The 20253-nt window shown below is 36.7% G+C and overlaps 2 protein-coding genes across 3 annotated transcripts in view; one reads left to right on the top strand and one right to left on the bottom strand.

The window, feature by feature from the left end:
- Positions 1-666: 666 nt before the first annotated feature.
- On the bottom strand, positions 667-18014 carry LOC140142031 (uncharacterized). Its single transcript, XM_072163935.1, has 16 exons — positions 17894-18014; positions 16056-16161; positions 15818-15914; positions 14744-14885; positions 12609-12720; positions 12066-12154; positions 10775-10946; positions 9534-9832; positions 8207-8330; positions 7387-7563; positions 6892-6971; positions 6050-6272; positions 5236-5332; positions 4349-4532; positions 3120-3198; positions 667-2360 (listed from the first exon to the last, which is right to left on the bottom strand). The coding sequence occupies exons 2-16, from the start codon at positions 16096-16098 to the stop codon at positions 700-702; spliced, it is 3579 nt and encodes a 1192-aa protein (XP_072020036.1). The 5' UTR covers positions 16099-16161; positions 17894-18014; the 3' UTR covers positions 667-699.
- Positions 18015-19834: 1820 nt separating this feature from the next.
- The window catches only part of LOC140142044 (uncharacterized), a 38384-nt gene continuing 37965 nt past the window's right edge, over positions 19835-20253 (top strand). Inside the window, exon 1 of one of the 2 annotated variants that reach the window (XM_072163968.1) lies at positions 19835-20151. In XM_072163968.1, the coding sequence (XP_072020069.1) occupies positions 20057-20151 (95 nt within the window). In that variant the 5' untranslated portion in view covers positions 19835-20056. The remainder of the gene's footprint in view (positions 20152-20253) is intronic. The other variant, XM_072163967.1, reaches the window with a different exon arrangement.

Here is a 20253-nt window from a genome sequence, read left to right as displayed (position 1 = left end):
TATATGTCTTGTCAAACCACTCCAACAGTGCGATCTTTGTGTAAAAATCCTATTGGGGCTCCCAAGTATTTTAGGCCTACATGTTCCATGGCGTATATCACTGAAGGTCATAATACCTGAGGGGCGAAGACAAACACTCCTATGATCATGTTGTTCCTGTTGTGATAATTGCGAGCGGAGCGCAAAAACAATTGTACACTATTTTAGCTAAAAATTAAGGCGAAATAAAAATAAATAAATATTGAAGTTGGAGTAAACAAGGTGGTAATATTTATTCCATAAAAATTGAATTATAATACAATTATAAAAAAATAGTCAACTTTCAGCTTCACATTTGTAAGTCTTCCAAACTGTGCAGTATAACTCAGTTGCAAAATACAATAACTTCATGCTTTTTAATGTTGTTCAATAAAAGAAAATACATGGTGATTAAGTTGAAATATACTACTCCCCATTCCAGAAAAATACAAGAACCAATTTTTTTGGATTAAAGAAATATTATCCCGTTTTGGCAAATGAAACATAGCAAAATCCTAATCCTTTAGTAAAATTTTAATATTTGGTCAATTTTTGGAAATAAGGGCCATTTTGAAACATTGAGTTCTGTATTTTTCTGGAATAACAGATAACAGTGCAGCTGCAGACGTCATTGATTATATAACAGATCTTATTTTAAAGTGAAGCCGAGTCAATAAGGTTCTAAAAATCATCAAGATCCAATTGATCTAAGCTTTCTCCTGTTGTGAAAAGAGAACTGGCATCAGCAACAGCTTTAAAAGATGTCTGTTTCAAAGGACTTGAACTATTGCTACTGACAGACTCATCCCTTGTCCTACTAGTCTTTGTTTCATCCACATTTACAGTCTTACTGGTCTCTGAATCTGACTTGTCGGATGCAGGGGAAGGCACAAAGTTAAACCGACTAAGCTTTGACATAGTTGATGCAGCTAGCTTTGGTGTGCCTGGTGACGACAGTGGAGATGTGAGAGGACTATAATTATAATCTGAGGCAGAACTGCTGGAAGATTTGTTACGCCTTGGAACTGCTGCCGGATGTGCAAATTCATTGCTTTGATTATGAGGAACATCTTCCTTATCAGAAGATGATTTTCTCAGTTTCTTTACTGTATCATTATTGACTTTTATAGAGGTATCATCGCCTGAGGATGATGACATCCTTGGCCGTTTCAGTCCATCTTGATTTGATGATGAATTTTTGCTGTGATTCACTGCAGAATGCAATCCTATTTTAGCCTTATTTCTTTGCTTGAACTTGAAATTCTGAAATCTATTTTGGGTAGTTGTTGTTTCATTCTGGTCAGTTCTTGCATCGATTGTATCAATGTGATCAATACTCGCACCATTTGCTTCAGTGTGATTATCCCTTGAATCAATCACATCATTGCTACTTTTATCAGTAGATTTCTTCCGTCTTTTTCCCGTATCACCTTTCTTTTTATTCTTCAAGAAGGTCGGAGTAAAACTATTATCTAGTTCAAAGTCATCATCTAACAAATCATTATCCAATTCATCAGATACCCTACTCATCTCCTCTGAAGTGGTAGATTTTGTTTGTTCCTCATGACCAGATGGTGATTTTGTTTGTTCCTCATGACCAGATGGTGATGGTGTATTTTCTGGTGCCGTCGCCATTACAACATCATTTTCCTCATCAGACATGCTCTGACTCTCTCTCAATGATTTCTGAGTTCCTTCTGGCAGCTCATTCTCATGTCTTGCATTGCTAACCACCTCAGATTGACAATGATTAATGTTACTAGGAGGTCTCTCAGGAAGAGCATCTTCATTATCTTGGGAGGTTTCCATTTTCTTCCTTAATTTGGATGCAAGGGAAGAAGATGATGATTGTACAGATGACTCAGTTGCCATGACAACTGGCTTATCATTTGTAATTTTGCGATGCATTGCATGAGATGTATCACAATTCTTTCTTGGTGTTTCTGTATTCTGAGATTGTCTATTTATAGGCACAGAATCATCGTTATTTGGATTCTGAACTGCAGTTGATTCTTGAACCACATTTGACCTTTGACCTGTATTTGATTCTGTCCTATCAAGTACTCCCACATCTGACAAAACACTATCTTCAAAGAGATTCACTGTCCTATCGATTGTTTCTGGGATGGTTGAGACTTGTGATGCGATGGTGGTTTGAGATGTGACCTTTGACACTGGTTTGACCCCTTGTGTGACCTGTGTGACTCCTGAGTTGATGTTAGATACAGACATGCCTTGTGAAACCCCTTCTACCTGTAGCATTTCTCTTCGCAGATCATCCAATCTCCTCATTTCTGATTCAAGAATATCATTTAATCCAAGATGGGATAGCACCAACTCCGCTGAAATTAAATCAGCAAAAAAGAATCTTATCAAAAAAAGATGATAATTTGAAACATTTTAATCATTATAGTGCTTTTGACCCAGTGGGTCAGCAACAGGTGTGACGAGCGGGCGCCCCACTTTTTTGCAGCTTCACTCACTCCGCTTTCCATGAGTTTGGGTGCCCCATTTTTTGTCACCTCGCTACGCGCCTGGTCAGCGGCAAAGTCCATATATTGAGAGGGTGGTATATTGCACATGCATCCCTCTTTAAACTTCTAAAGATTAATGAATTATAAGTTAATAAACACGTATCGCTTGTTAAGAGTGAAATTGTACAAAATAATGCACGAGTACTGAGATGCATTCGGGGCTTGTGCATTAGACCCATCAACAAGTGCATTATTTTGTATAATTTCTCAAGCAACAAGTCATATGGTATTTATTAACCTATTTCAGACATGAGAAAAAACATGCTTTTTGCTGTTTTTATTACAAAATTATCACTAAAATTGTTGGAAAATAGAACCAAATATAAATGCATCAACCCGCACGAAAAGTGAATAAATCCTACGCAACGCGAACGTGTGCAGAGCACTGCTCGTAGCATGTAGTAGTAGCTTTTCTGATTGGCTGCTTTGATGAGGGTATGAATGAATGCTCAATCATGATTTGAAGATGTGTCATGATACAATTCACACCAAGTTTTAAAAACAGAGACATGACTCACAAATTCTTGGTTGACAGGTCAATAATCATAAACATGGGTAAGGGCTCACCTTGAGTTCTGTATTCTTCCTCTGGATTATCAGGGAATGAAGTATGAAGTGCATTGACCCCACCTAAAAGTGCTGCTCCCTGTAAAAAGAATGGTAATTCAAAGTCGTTACAAAAAATGCAAACTTTCATCAGTATTATTGATGAATCTAAAATTTAAGCTTGAACATATTTTGTAAGTTGCTAATAACCTGATGTTGAATCTTGAAAGTGTACATACCAGAGACAAAACAACACCTCTATTCTTTAATTTCATTGACCATGCACACACTTTTTCACAAATTTTTAGTAGTGTTATTTAGGGCCATGTTTGGCAAAAGCATAAAGACTTTTTGTAAAAACCTGATCATATATTGGCTTTATTGTGTGATCACAGGAGATATTGTGACAATTTTGATTATTAGTGACCCCACAAGAACCAACTTAGAAATTCTTACAAATATTTATGCACGTTTTCACCTTTTTTACAATTTTTTTTTCATTATTTAATAGAATTATGAAGTGAAGACCAGATTTCATGAAGTTGGGGGGTTGTAAAGCAATGCCATTTGTAGTGATGAACACCGCCTTTCATACAGTTAGCAATGGGAGGTCATTAAGGTCATCATTGACAGTGCCTGATCATATGCCACGGGAAAAAGCTGGCAACATAGCGGTGCCATAATTATGTTGGCCCTACAGACATGATTGACCCTGATTTTGATTGACATGACTGACCCTGAGTCAAATAATGTTCTTTACAGCCAAAACTTCCAAAATTAGGATAACACCTAGCATGGGAACCCAACCAAAACTCAGTTTTCTTCAAATATTTTGTTGTTTCCAATGTTGAATTTTATGATCATTAAGATAGTCAAAAATGACATTACTAAATTACTTTGTTCACATTTACAAACATCTGTATGTTTCCCTTATTGTTATCTAAAATGCACATGAAAACATTGAGCACTTTATAGTTTGATCAGCTCGTAATCACCTATCGGCCGGCCTTATAAAATCGTGGACTGATATCAATGTATTTTATTTCTAGAGTTGTCTCGTGACATCTCGTCAGAAGTATCACAAATTATTAATTCAAAGTCCTATACTCATCTACTTGATTTAACACACACAAAATAGATCAGATAGGCAAACTATATCACTTCTAACGTGGGTCTACTTTTCGGCGTAATGGTAAAAGCCTAACATTGCCCGCCCGATTACGAGCTAATCAAACTATAGTTCACACTACCTGCATTGATGACTCCATGACACTAACAGCAACAATAGCATCTTGTACTATAACCGTATCTCTACACATTAGCCTAGCATGGGCCTGAGACAACCGTACCATACTTTCAAGTAGACGTATGGTGGTACGGGCTGCATTGCGTTGGTCAGCTTGGCGCTGGGCCTGGTAATACTTGGACAACACACTGAAATAAAACAATACAATAAATCAAATAAACTTGAAGATCACTTATGTTCTTCATACCAATATGGTTGTGAAAATTATTTCCCAAATTCCTTAATTGTTTATCTGTTTACGATATTTAAAGCATTTATCCAAAGTGTTTCTCAAATTTATATATTATATCGGCAATAAAAAAGCTGGAAACAATGTTTATCAGCTAAAATAATAGATCTTAAGTTCTTTCTTAAATTCTTTATCACAAGTGGAAAAAACCTCTGAACAAGCAAAACCATTGTGAATATGCATAACCAGATTGACAGCCCCACTGTACCCCACCAAAATGCAAATTTTTGTATCAGGTGAAAGCTCATATTTTTAACATATCCCTGGAGATATTTTAAGCCTGGAATATGTTTAATTTCGGCGGTATGAATAAAAAGATTAGCTTGGTGGTCATCATCCTGGAAGTCGTGTACTGTTCTATGGGGGCCCTAGTATACACAATTTTGAATCAAAACTTGTGGAGCGATTTAACTCAAAACTTGGAATAGAAACATTGGGGGAAGGGTCTCAATTTCTTCTCATCTTCTCTGATGTGAGGTAGAAAATTCAATGCGTTACAATTGGGACCACAGTTTGGTGACAATACAACCTTTAAGTCTTTCAAAGAAATTGCCACCTGCTGTCTGTATTTACCCACTATCTTTAACTGACAATTAACTTACGTGTTAGCTTTTGAAGTCATGGCAGGTTCTATAGTTTTAATCAGGCATAGGTAAGCTTGCATCTTTTCCATATTCCATAGGTTTTCATTGCTAGAGCCTGTAATACAATAAGGTATCACAAAGAAGATATTCAAGGTGCAAGAAAGTAAAAATGATAAAATTAAAAACAAATAAATTTTTTCATTTAAAAGAGTTGCTTCTTCTTTGACTGTATGTTTAGCAAGTAAGAATTTTATTTCATTTATTACATGAAATTTGAAACTTTACTTGCCGGGGCGGATTTAGAGGGGGCGCACCTGGCGCATGCCCCCTCTAATTTTTGCAGAGCAGCGCCTGACTTTATGTATTTTTGCAGAGCGGTGCCCATGACTTTGTGCAGGTGCCGAGTCCCTGAACAAATGTTCATCAAGTTTGGAAACTCACACATTTTGCTAAGTTGCAAATTCAAACGATATTGTTTGCAAATTCAAACGATACTGTTTGGTAACGACGCCATGTGTGTCTACAGTTCTGTATCAAGAATACTCTTGTAAGTTTTGAGCATAGTATGCCTCTAAAAGTTAACTTATCTGTTTGATTTGTGCAAAACAAAAATAATTTACCCAACTTGCACAAACAAGTAGTTTTATTGACACAATTGCATACAGGTGGCTTCAAACCCAACTGCTGGACGACTGTTGGCGCCCTGACCCTGGTGGAAATGGTGATTGGGTCTAGGATGTGGTTATAATAGAACATGGTTAAACCACCAGTTCTACTGGGCATTGCAGTCAACTGGCAATTTGGTTTCGACACCATCCCTAAAACAACATACCTTGAGGTCCAGGTGTTCTCCCTTCTAAAATAAAAGATGACACAATTCTATCCCAATCCTCATTCTGTGAATCTAGTAAAACCAATACTAAGTCAAATCTACTTAGTAATGGACTAGCTAAGGCAACATTGACACTTATAGACTGGGATGGATCGTATTGGCCCTTTGGGTTGGTGGCAGCTAGAATGGTAGCACGGGTGTTCAGTTTACATACTAGACCAGCCTGTGTAAAGAAAATAAAACAAGTAGAGTGCATGAAATATGTTAATAACTTCATGCAGAATCCATAAATCACTTGCAATGTATTACAAAAAACACCAATAAGGCCAATGATTAGGCCTTTTTGCTCCTGTTGATATGATATGTGAGCACATCAGCGTTCAAGTCTCAGAATACCCTTTGCAGATCTCTTATCTCCCCACAGGATAAAACTGAAGCTTGAAAAGAGGCTTATAGAACATAAATCCAAAGAGGCCAGTTCCAACAGTCAGGGATTAAGAAACATATCGGCAGGAGCAAAGGACACCAGATTGACTGGGAAAAATGTAAAAGTGATAGAGAAGGACTGCCCTCGTAGGGTCTTGGAAGCAATCCACATTAGAGCAAAAAGACCTAGACTGAACTGTGACAAAGGGTTAGACATCGACCCTGTCTGGGACAACCTCCTGACACCCAACACCAACATTTCACCTCTGAAAGACAGAGCAATGGAGTGGTTCCAAGGCTAACATTCATAATCTTCTAATTACTCATTAACTTCAGATAATGGTAAATACCCTAGCAAGTGGCTCTGTACCAGGCCCATTTTTTTGAATTAATATTTTGTTAACCTGAAAGCTTACCTTAGCTACACTAATAGTCTGTTGTTCCATGGCTTCATGTATGCTGCCTCTGTCATGCTCCCTAATGCTGTTGAATTCATCTGAAAGTATATATGCAAAGTAAATTTTCTGTAATGTTATAATTACGATGAGCGTGTAAAATTATACCCAAAAAAATGGTATCTATTTTACCAGAAGGTGCTTGTATACCTGCATTAGTTGCTCTATTAATGAGTTCATCACAGCTGCGGAGTTTGTGACCAGAGCTAATTTAAATAACAAATAAACTTTTTATACCTTTCCTTTGGGCCCAGATTAGACAAATTGCTGTGTTTTACAACTTGATAACTGGCATGTCAACTCATATATATTTGCTGCTTCATAATCATATGCTAAGTATTGCTGCACAAAATTCTATAACAAAAATCATCATTATTGCTAATTTTGTTGTTGTTAATTAATAATCGCTTTCACAACTTGCAGACGACATCCGTCAACTACTAATAATTTACATACCTATACAGCAAATACCACCATCTGATAATACCAATGCCCCTGCTTCAAGCTGCCATTCTCCTGAGTCTCTGACTGCTGCAACTGTTAGCCCAGCACTAGTTGAGCCAATACCTGTTGTTAATACCGATCTAGGGACCACCTTTGCAGCATACTTGAGAAACTGTGATTTACCTGTACCTGTATGAATGACAAATCATAAGGAACATGTTATGTAGGTACATGTCATATATATGCCTCGCAGTCCTGACACAACCACACAAATTACAAAAAGTGAAAGTTTACTTTTCCTATACTTATGGTAAGCAGAAAAGAGAATGAAGGGAAGAAAAGGGACCACCCCTGAAAGGTGGCATTGGGCTATGCAGATGGTACAGGTTTCAAATGGAGTCACCCTACAAAACTATCATTATGATTAAGATGAATTAAGGAATGAGACTACAAACTAATGCAATCATTGTTTGTTGATGTCAGAAGCTGAAATACTGATCATCTTTTAATTCAGTTTGAATTTGACTGTTTTTGAAACCATTGTTATTTGTTAAGTACAAAGATATATAATAGAGTAAGGAAGCAAGTTCCTATGTGATAACTTAATAGTTGTGTTCGTTACAGCTACAATATCAGAAAAGAAAACTAATCATCAGATAATGTCCAAGAACATCTATTCTTCCATCAATTCTCTGAATGTAGGATAATATTTTTAATAGCATCAATGAAATCTAGTAAATCATGGACCAGGATCATAACAATAACATCAAAAACAAATAAATTTGTCCGACCATATTTTTGTAATACATGTAATTATCTCTCTGATACATACCGGGATCGCCAACCAGCAGTAGATGTGACTCTCCTCTTGTTCTTGTCCCTGATGTATCCATCCTAGAAACACCTCCTGCTAACACCATAGCAACAGCTAACTTGACAACATACAAACCATATACCTGCATCAAATGGAGACATTTGAGAGATTGAGTAAACCATCTCAGGGAGATGCAAGACAGTGATGTCACCCAAACCACTGACAATATAATGGCAATGCAGGTGAAACTTGACATCCCTGAACATGAATCAGCTGTGAATGTCTCAGTCATAGACTACAACAGACTATTTTCCAACAGTGCCTGTGCATTGTAGTTACGCTGTTAATACTCGCATATTCATGACGTCTGATCATTCGATCATGCCGTGTCTAACAATCACGCCAGCATTGTGTGCCTTCGCGTATATGCAATAGAGCATTGTGTGTCTTCGCGTTTACACGAAAGACCATAAAAATATGCGGTACATGCATAGCAGTTTTGTCTGTCATATTTCATGGAACAATCGGCCCTCATTATCGGGTGATTCTGAAACTTTGACTGTTTGGAGTTTGTCTGTATCTCTTTACTCCATGGTCTCAGTGCTGATTTCTTGTAAAACAATGGGAGCACATAAACTGTTGATGCCATGCCACATTCATGGGTTGCATCTCTTGGAGATGATTTGCACAACCTGTCTGCTATTTGTATTTTATTCCTTCCCATACATTCATGTACATGTTTGACAACACATGCACACAAGCTATCCTTTGTGGTGTTTGAGACTGGAATTATGTTATATCTTCCCTTCAAAAGGCTAGAGTAAATACTGTACCATCCAAAAAGGATAACACTTATTTGAAAATGTCATTTTCTGAATGATGTAAAAGTTTGTAGAACTGATTTATATTATATTTGAGAATGCCATCTTGGTTTAGACCCATCATGTGTATTAAACCTACCTACATGGGTTGTCAGCAAATTCCTTCAGGGGGATCAAAACAAACATACACATTTATGGAAGCCCTAAACAAACTAGACTAGTTAGCAGTGGCGCGCAAAGGGAGGGGGGGGCAGGGGGCATGGCCCCCACTTTTGTTGGTCATTCGGGGATTCGGGAAAACGTTAAAAACATCAAAATTTGCTCCTAATCAGACTCCATTTGGGGGAACTGAACAACCTGGCCCCCCACTTTCAATGTGCTGCGCACGCCACTGCTAGTTAGCCCGCCGCACACACTCCGTGTCTGAGCCTTCATGATCTTCATCAATGATGTTCACACTAATTTGGAAGAAGAAGACACTTTGCCCTCCAGCAACATGCCTTGGGAGGGAGTTCTCACATTACCTGAGGACATAGGCTTGCCAGTATCACATTCCTTCCTACCAGAGACTGGTACTTGTGTTTTTCCCAGAATTCCTCAATTTCTTGTTTCAGTTCATCTGTTGCCATGAAGATTCCTTTTTGCTCATTCTGCACCTGTACATGGTTAGCCTTCAAGACCAGCTCAACCTCACACTTGGTTTCCACGGCTGTTGATCTCCATCTTCTCAGTATAATTCCTGTCACTGTGATGTCATCACCAGCTTTGCATGTGTCAACGAGATCGTCTTCAAGGACTACCCACATGGAACGAGGAATAGTACCTAAGGGTAGAAATCAAAGATATTATATCCAAAGACTGCACTACACGCAATGCTATATGGTAAATCTGCCATCTTGGTTTGTCCCTCATGGTGATCAGATAATTGTTCCTCCGGCATTTATCAGCAAAAGCCCAAAATCAAGCAATAATTTGCACCTTTATAAGCTTGAGCATTACAAAATTGTGTGCATGCAGCACTTAGCGCACACTTATGACACAACATTCACTTTGAATAAAAAGTTTGCTGGGCATATAGTGAAATAACCTGGAGGTAAATTAATTGCATTCAGTTATATTAAATCTGTTTCTATCTCATTGGCAAAAAATATATTTGAAACCTTGAAACTGTGAAAATCATCATTATTTGTTAATGAGAGAAACAGATATGTATTTAAGATTTTGTAGTAGCTGGAAAAAGAAAACAAGTAGCTCATAGAGAGCTGAAAACTGCAGGGAGATATTCTGCACATTCCGGATGAGGGAATGGGTGTAGGTGTTGAAAAAGGCTATTGACCTTCCCTTTTAGTAGACCAGATTTTCTAAACAAGGCTAAGGACATATCAACACATATTTGAACTCTTTGAATCCACAATGGGCTATTAAAGTCTGGTAAATATTAGTAGGCTGGTAAATGTTTTAAAGGTCAAATTAGGGTAAGCAAGTTTATTCAAATAATGGGCAACTCTCAATTTCTACCCTGGCCTAACCCCCCCCCCTAAAAATTGCCCTCTTTTGAACATTCTGAATGCCTTCATCAAAAAGTGGACCTTTTGCCAATTTTCTCCCACTATTTAGACCTTTATATTAGAAAAAAATAGCAAAATTGAACAAAAAACTGCACCACACCCAGTGTACGGACCTGCTACCCTCTGATAGTCATGGAGAGACTGCATGATCAGGTATTGAACTGCTTACTTACATTATTACAGTATTTCTAACTTACCCACTGACAATTTCTGGACTTGTTCTTGTATTTTGACTTCTTGATAATCCCTACAGTTGACTGGAGAACCCACACTGCCCTCAGATAGACATGAAAACTTTGTTGAGCCACATCCCTCTGGGTTGGGGCACTTGTCAGGTCTGCACTCTGAGTAATACTTTTCAAAATCAGCCTAGTTGAAAAACAAAATACAGAGTGAAGCTACATTATGTGATTTCTTATAATAAGAACTAAACAAAAATGTTCCTGTTCAAAGTGGCCAAAGCACACCATACCATAGTGTTGTAGTCGGGGGCAGCTTCCTGACTCCTGCCTGAGGAACATTTTGCTGTGGGATGTTGTATGTCATATTTTGGATTTTAAGGCCTTTTTAAACATTTTCATTTATTTTCTTATCTGATATCTCGTAGAAAATTCTGTCTAGGCCACTGACTCCATAAACCATTTCTTTAGAATTATTCATGGATTCGTTCATTCAGCATGACATCACTTGGGATTGATCGCTTCATCTCATTGGTTGTTTTTTGCGAGATTTAGCTGTTCCATCTTGCATCCTCGGACACGAAGGGACACTTACCGTTGTACTCAATGGGGGAAACCACAAAACATTTCAGGCTACTTTAAAATACAGACATTTTAAAAAAAAAAAAAAAATTAATATTGACATCCTTAAATGAAAACTAAACCTGCAAGCTATTACATCAAAAGATTCACAAATTCAATTCAAGGAGAACGGTGAACAATATCAAAAACAAACACACAATGGAATAAACAGCGGACACTTATTTGAGGGTGCCGAATATTGATAAGTTGGTCTTACATTTAAGTTTTAAATTAAATAACTGAATATCCCTTTAATTTGTCACTGGCCTAGCATGCAAGCTGATAAGGGTGTTTGAACATGCACAGCTCTTTTAAAAGTTCCCATTGAAAACCAATGGTGGTCGGATATTCTCAAAGAAAACCTGAATTTGATTTGAAAATTGTTCACCTTTTCAAATCAAATTCAGGTTTTCTTTGAGAATATCCGACCACTAGGGTGCATCAAACGCCCCCATGTCATGCAGATTTTCAATAAATCCTAAAACTTACCATTTTCACATATCACCTATTCTGTACTGATTTGACATTAAATATTTGTGCTTTGTGGCATATTTTGCCTTAAATGCTGACTCTAAATATTTTTAAAAAAATTAAAAACACATTTCATATTTTGGTTTTCATGCTACCAACAGGAACAAACTTGTGTATTTTTTAGCCTAACACTACCAGGTTGATTCTTTTCCCATACCTGTGCTGAGAATACATGTCTACAACGACTGCACATGAAATCTTTTTCAAACTCCAGCAGCTTCACCATAGTAGCTCTGATTACCGTACCTGAATGAACGGAATAGCAGAAAATATTGGAATAATCAAATATTTGAGAAGGAATGAAACTTATTTGGACATTTATATTAACATGTGCATATTGACCTACACTTTCACTCTGTGTCATAAATTTCACCAAAAATGTAAATTATGACAGTTTTCCATTGTGATGCAATCAATTTGTGATGTAATCGATCCAATCTGGCTGAATTGTGAATTGGCATAGAGACAGAAACAATTAAAAACATAAGAAAATTGGCACTAAACTAAGTAACCAAGCATGCCAGAGATCGATCTAAGGATTTCAGCAATCCTATCATTGGTTACAGGGCAAGTTGATGTTAATAACACAATTGTCAAAATTGCTTCCTTTGGCCTGATTGGTTCAGATTATGTCACTTTTTTAAAGAATCAAATAAAACTGATGAAACATGGCAACATTTTAAAATAAATACTTTCTTACCTGAAATAGCTAAGAAATGTCCAATGTCAGAGTTCTTTGGTAGAACCTGTCTGGTGATTTCTGGGACAGTTGGAAGGCCTGTTAGTCTGGCATGGAAATCTAACTTCAAATTCTGTAAAAATAATCATAAATAGTCATATGTGACACGATCTGGTCCATGGGGGCCAAAGGAGGCATTTTTGAAAATTGAGTTACTGTAATTATTATATTATACATACAATAGGCTACCATTTACTGAAAACACCAAAGGTCTAGCATACTTGGTTCTAAAGTTATGAAGTTTTTTGATGTCTATTTTCTTATGTATTTTATTGTTTTTTACTCCATATTTTTACCTTTATCTCAGTTTCAAGTTTGCCGCCTTTGGCCCCCATGGACCAGATCGTGTCACATATAAAGTTAAGATTTTAGAGTACCAAGGACAGAAGGAGGTGTCACATTAAAGCTGCTATTTAAATGATTACATCTAGATTGCCCAGAGCTCAGCAGCACAAAGCCTTATGTCCATTAAATGCCACATGAATGAATGTTTCTAGAGCCCGGCCAAGGCTCAGCAGCACAAAGCCGCATGTCCATTAACTGCCACATGAATGATTGTTTCTAGAGCCCAAGGCTCAGCAGCACAAAGCCGCATGTTCATTAACTGCCATATGAATGATTGTTTCTAGAGCCCAAGGCTAAGCAGCACAAAGACATATGTCCTTTAACTGCCATATGAATGATTGTTTTTAGAGCCTAAGGCTCAGCGGCACAAAGACATATGTCCATTAACTGCCATATGAATGATTGTTTCTAGAGCCTAAGGCTCAGCGGCACAAAGACATATGTCCATTAACTACTATATGAATGTTGTTTCTAGAGCCCAAGGCTCAAAAGCACAAAGACTTATGTCCATTAACTGCCACATGAATGATTGTTTCTAGAGCCAAAGGCTCAGCGGCACAAAGACATATGTCCATTAACTGCCATATGAATGATTGTTTTTAGAGCCTAAGGCTCAGCGGCACAAAGACATATGTCCATTAACTGCGATATGAATGATTGTTTCTAGAGCCCAAGGCTCAAAGGCACAAAGACTTATGTCCATTAACTGCCACATGAATGATTGTTTCTAGAGCCTAAGGCTCAGCGGCACAAAGACATAATGTCCATTAACTGCTATATGAATGATTGTTTCTAGAGCCTAAGGCTCAGCTGCACAAAGACGTATGTCCGATTCCAGATAGCCCAGGGATCAGCCCATGAAGACATACATGTATTGGCTGCCATATGACTGATTGCAGATACCCTAAAGCTCACTGGGACAAAGACATATGTCCCATTGAATGTGAAATGAATGATTGCATCTAGATAGGCCAAGCTCAGTGGTACTAAGATGTATGTCCATAAGCTACTGTATTAATGGTTGCATCTAAATACTTAAAGCTCAGCAGCATCAAGACATCCAGTATGTTGCTGTGTATTCATATACAACTCAGTGGCACAAAGGCATAAGTCCGTTTGAGGTATTTTCAGGAGGAGTTGTAATATTTTGTGAAGACAAGCACCAAAGGTAGATAGACATCTGTTTTTGTTACTACTTTAAAGATAATGTTGGGTTTGCAGCTTTTGACACAATTCTAGGTAGCTGACAAGCTGATAACTGAAGACTGAAGTAGCAAAGACTGAAGTAGCAAAAATGGTCCTTTTGAAACAGCGACATATCCAAACATGTCCAAACATGCATAATAAACATGTTGTGGATGCACTTAATGCAAAATTTAATTTAAGTACTATGATTGACAGTTTTTCAATAGATACAAAACATTTAAAAAATCAAACCAAAAAGGAATAAATGGGCTATATCAGTTGAAATCCATACACCTCATATGGAAGACATGACCTTAATCTCCCACACAAGTAGTGTAAATTTCAAATGGGGTTACCAGAATGGAAGACTCATCTACACTCCCTGTGTGGGAGATTAAGGTCATGTCTTCCATAGGGGGCATGTCGATTTCAAATGGAATAGCCCAAAGTTGTTCTATATCCTCCCAAGGAATTTCAAACAAACAACCAAAGACTGGTACATTTTTCAGTCACTGGAAGGCAGTAAAACATCTTTTACAGGACTTGGCCTCTTCGACTGTACTCACCATTTGTTCCTTCATTGCATGGTCCCTGTATATTGTCATGGCAACTCTTCTGAGTGCAGCATCAAATGCAGGCAAGGCTTGTGATGGGTTGTGTAGCACTATGTCACTCACTTCCACATTATTGTCAAATAGAGTCATTGCACTGGAGAAAAATAGATATACACATTAGTCCAAACAAAAATTGTTTGGTTGCCCTTCCCAGACAAAAATTTGGAGGGTCGGTAGATTGATCTTTTTTTTTCATGGGCTCTTCCTTCATTTTCCCTCCATTTTGAAAAGGCAAGTATTGACAAATGCTTGATCATTTTATGGTAAAAAATTGTGCATTTTTGGAGTGAATTCAAATGGAAATAAATAATGCCTGTTTTTAATGCATGCATTTAATAAATAAAATAAGTGAATAACAAAAAAAAAATGTCCTTGATACTATCCAAATTTAAGGTTTCGTCTAAAGAAGTGATTGAAAAAAACAACCTCACCCAAGATTTGATTTTTTGGGTCGGTCCCTGAGGGCAACCAAACATTTTTTTGGCCTAACTGTACTGACATTTGAATATAAACACACATTATCAGATACAATAAGAGATATATATGCAAATAGGTCATACTGGAGCAATTCCCATCAGTGGCGTAGCACAGGTCATTCTGTGAGGGGCACCAACTATGATTGGGAGGGGCACCTGTCCTGATTGGGGACATAAGCCGTTTTCCTATGGGATTTTCTAAATGTTCAAATTGATTGGGCCTCTGTGTCCCTACATTTGTACCATGTGAATAAAAAATGACCGCTGGCAAAAATTGTTGTGGTTATTTTGAAGTGGGCTTAACAAAGAATTCAAATATCAGTTACACCTTTATAGGTCTTGTGTCAAACAAAACATCTTTAAAATAAACCAACACACATCAAGAACCAAAATACATCATTTTTGAAAGTGCATAATTTGCACTCCATACCCATTCAAATCTTCAAGGTGTAACTTTTCATTTATAGTCCCCTGATCTAGGCAATGAAAATCGCTTTTTTGTTTGAGTTGATCAACCATAATTACTTTGACACGTCATAAGGCAACTTACTCAATAGTAATGGGATAGTGGCTGGCATCATCCTCTTCAAGCAAGATTTTCACAATGTCATCTTTGTGGTGCTCAGTCACATATGATTCAAATATGACTGAAAATATAAGATTCAAGCAATCATAAGACAACATTATTTTGTTTACATTTATTTACACAAAATAGGGTCAACACTCTAAGTATTTAAAGAGAAAGAGAAAGAAGTTCAAGAAGTTACGGGCAAGCCCTTGATGCATACCTGTATATTCCTCAAGCTCCTCACTGTTCATCTCCCTGGCCATATTTTCACCTATGTTGGGCGTCTACTTGTCAGCGGAAATATAGCAGCACACATTCTGGCCAGGCTACAAATGAAGAAAAATTAATGGTTAGTGATCAGACTCATTTGTTTTTATAAAACAGACTGTAGGTTGTAGACATTTATGTGATGTCTAGGCCATATTTGTTTGTTAAAGATAAGGGTGTGTCATTCATTAGTTCACTAACAAGCCATTTGATAATTTATAAAATGTCTGTTTGAAAGTCAACTACTAGTACTATGACAATAAAGTCAACAAACTATAGTTAGTCTACTTAGACAGAAAAAAAACCCATTGTTGTATTGGAGTAATGGGCAAGTGCAAAATAGGGTAGGGTGTGTGGATTTTTTTCCTTTTCCACTTTCTGTATGATCTCACAGTAACACACATGCTGAAAATGTCAAAACAGTTTTATCCCAACTCTGTAAAGTACTTTTGTTTTGTACCTCTGTGTTCTGCAATCGCAACTTCCATGTCTTAGTTGTATTCCTTTTTGAAGAGGAGCACCACATAGCGTTTTTTCGGAGTTTTGGGGGGTTGAAAAAAAGTCTAGGGTCGGGCCCAATATTAGTCCTGCAAAGAGCTGTGTCAATTACAAGACCTAGGAATCCTGTCTAGCTATTTAACTTAAAGCATCCTCAGGAAGTACAGAACAAGTCAACATACTTTTTTTTGTTCAGACTCAGAGTACATCTTTTAAACATTAGAAGTCTCCTCTCCTACACCCAAACATTATATTGTGCTTCTTTTCAAAATTCAATTTCCTCACCGATCACTTCACATTCTAGGCTTGAGATCATTACATTCAAAATCTAGTCGGATTCGCTGAAGCATGACACCATGTAGGTATGAAAGGCAAACCTCAGTTAACACATTTTATTGGCCCAAACACAATACATATTTTATAGAAAATTAAAACATATTATATTTTACATAGAAAATTAAAAGAACATATTTTTCAAGGAAACCAGCATAAATATGTTGTCTATACTTCACTTGACCCAAATATGATTTATTTTTGTGATGAGATAATCGCACATGGAATTCTCATGTTTGCTGTTTTGTTTTTTAATTGAATGCATTAAAAGTTGGCTGAATATTTTTGTTGAAAGTCAACATTTGACAAGATGTAACTTTGCTATGAAAAGTGCTATGACAAAACGGTTTTCAGTTTTGGCTTTCTTTATTCAAGAGCTTTAATTTGATATATAAAATGATGTGGTTTGATGGCAAATTTGAATTCACCTTTGACCTTTCATACCTATTCCATGTACAGCTAGCAATGGAAGTTCAAAATGTAAACACAACCGATCACGACATCGCATCAAAAATGTTGCTAAAATTACACTTCACAAAAATTTTAGACTGATCAAAATAGGCGAATCTTGCTCAAAAGATACAGTTGATTCATCGAAATGAAGTTTCATCCAAATTTCAACATTTATACGTATAGTTTATACCGTAAGTTGGCGTAACAAAATAACAGAATAAATTTAACCTCCGGCGTTGCAAAAAAATTGCACCGCTATCTGACCGAAAAACGATAGCAACTTACTCTAGCATCGAATGCGTAACTATCGTTTGCAAATTCGAAGCTAGAGCTCTCGAGTAAGTCCTGGAGTAAGTGGTACATTCATTCCATGCATTGGTAAGCTTACAGCCTTACAAAAAAAATGTATAAATTACATCAATGGTGCAGGCCCGGGCCGGGGCCGGGTGCAGGTAGGCCGACGTTTATTTCACAATCAAAAACAAGTTAGAAAATAATATTACTTACATTTAATATATCTACATATGACACAGTTCATCAGATCATTTGCAATAGTTGTAAAATTAAGCAGTTTTCAGGAGAATTGGGATTTTATAATTGATTGATTGCGCGATCATTTTCAATTCTGGTAATGACAGCCCGTGTTACAGATAACGCCACCACTTGCGGAAAACAAAGTGATGACATAAACGGAGTTCCTGGTTCGGGAAAAATCACGGCTTTAGCCTCAGTGGTCTGTGGAAACTCTAAAATCGGAAAAACCCGTGGTAATTTACCAGGTAATTTTCGGTAAAATACCATAATTTACCGTCAAGATCGGTATGATAAAAGACACCAAAGGAAATTTTTTTTTCAAACTTCAAGAGTTTTAAAATGATACTACATTTTGAATACAAGTTTTTAGGTATATTATAAAAATTATTAAAAAATAACCTATAATTAATGACAATGACCTACACGATAAGCTACGATACCAGATATATAATTTTGTAAACACTTTAAATGTATTGTTTGTGCTCACATTTGAGCAGTTTATGCCTAGTTATACCAATTTAGGTTTATGTATGGCAACATTTTTGCGCTAAGTTGTAGTCATCTTTTATGTTTATTAGGCCAAGTAAAATAAATAACATGTAGGCCTATATCATGATATCGTCCCCGCCCTCACCGATTTTGGGAGATTTTCAAATAGTTTTGTTATTTTTCCTATTTGCTTCCATGAAAAGACATGCTAAGAAGTTCTTGGTTATCATTTACACAAACATTGCAAACACTTTCTACAAGCAAGGGGTAGGGCTTTGGGGAAATAACAAAAAATTTTAGGGGGCCCGGTTTTATGATGTGTTGACAAACACTTTGCAATTACAATTTTACACAGAAATGAATGGTAAAAAAATAACATATAGCCTATAATAAGGACATTCCTCACCGATTTTTGAAAAAGTCCGGACGATATAGGCCCCCTATATGGTTTTTTTTAATTACTTGGCCTTATTATCATGATTATTATTATTTAATCGAGACACATTTTTGGCAATGAATTTGAACACGGATTAAATTATTCGGTAATACGCATCCGTTTCTCTTTGTTTGGTTTTAATATTTTTATAAATAAAAAAAAAGTTCGAACAATAATGTTGATGCACGTGTGATTAATTATGAATATGAATGTACATGTACATCATCGTTTTTTTATTGATCGCTATTGTTTTAGGAAAAAATTGTTTTCTAAAAAATGCAGCGAGCTCCATGATGTTTCCCACAATTAAAATTTATTAGCACGGTCCGGTGAGTCCACCACACCCTGCTTACCATACATTGATTCATTTGATTGACCAGCAATTGATACATTTATTATTTTTATCATTTGAAATTAGCCACCACAAAATGTTTTCAATAATGTTACAATTTATTGGCACAGTCCACGCCCTATACTTGCCATCTATTGGACAGCAACTTGTCTCTATTTACTTTAACAATTAGGCCAATAAGGCACTATACGTACTGATGTTTATACCATATAAATCAGTATAAATGTTATAATTTGATTGAATAGAAACAATTTTGCCTATATAATTATTAAAAAACCTATTTTGATAAATGAAAACCCTATCTGAGCCAAAAGCAGAAATGGACAAATAAATCTTTATGATGAAAACAAAAATTAGCATAATTTGGAACATAAAATGGAAAAAAATCAGAAAGTTGTCTATACATTCTGCAAAATCAATCTTAATATTCTTAATTGATTTGAAAATGATTATACTATTATTCTAATTTCACATTACAAAAAGGAAAATGATAATTCAATACAAAATGTAAATAGATACTTCTAAAATAGTTCATATCGATCACGCCGGGTCGTGTGTCACCAAGTTTCTTCAGTAACTTACACAGTTCACCGATTTTGAATAGGTTCAGGACAATAGGTAAACTGAATCGGTTATTCAACAAATACGAATTGACGTGTCTGCAAACTCCCAACCCGATAGCGATCATTCAATCGTGCCTACTCACTGTGCCAATATGCTGTGCTACACCTAGTAACTTGGTAATGAAAATAACACAACTGAAATACACATGTACAAAATATATTTATTATTGTGACAATGTCTATCTGCGTGTGATCTTATGATCTAAATCTATGGGAAGTATAAATCGGAGTTCCTGATGGCGGAGATCTGGAGATTGGAGAGTGACATGATGTTCCTAATCCTTTTGGCATTGTCTCTCTTCGGGCTGTCATCATCGGACGGGTATTCGTGGTAAGTAGTCTGCATCTGCCGATAAAATTCATCTGTCTCAGATTTAATACATTTTACAATTGGGAGGTCTGTGATTTTGTGAATATCTGAGAAAACATAATT

Source organism: Amphiura filiformis, chromosome 20 (genome assembly GCF_039555335.1).
Source record: "Amphiura filiformis chromosome 20, Afil_fr2py, whole genome shotgun sequence".
Lineage (NCBI taxonomy): Eukaryota > Metazoa > Echinodermata > Ophiuroidea > Amphilepidida > Amphiuridae > Amphiura > Amphiura filiformis.
This window is presented reverse-complemented; position numbering and strand designations above follow the sequence as displayed.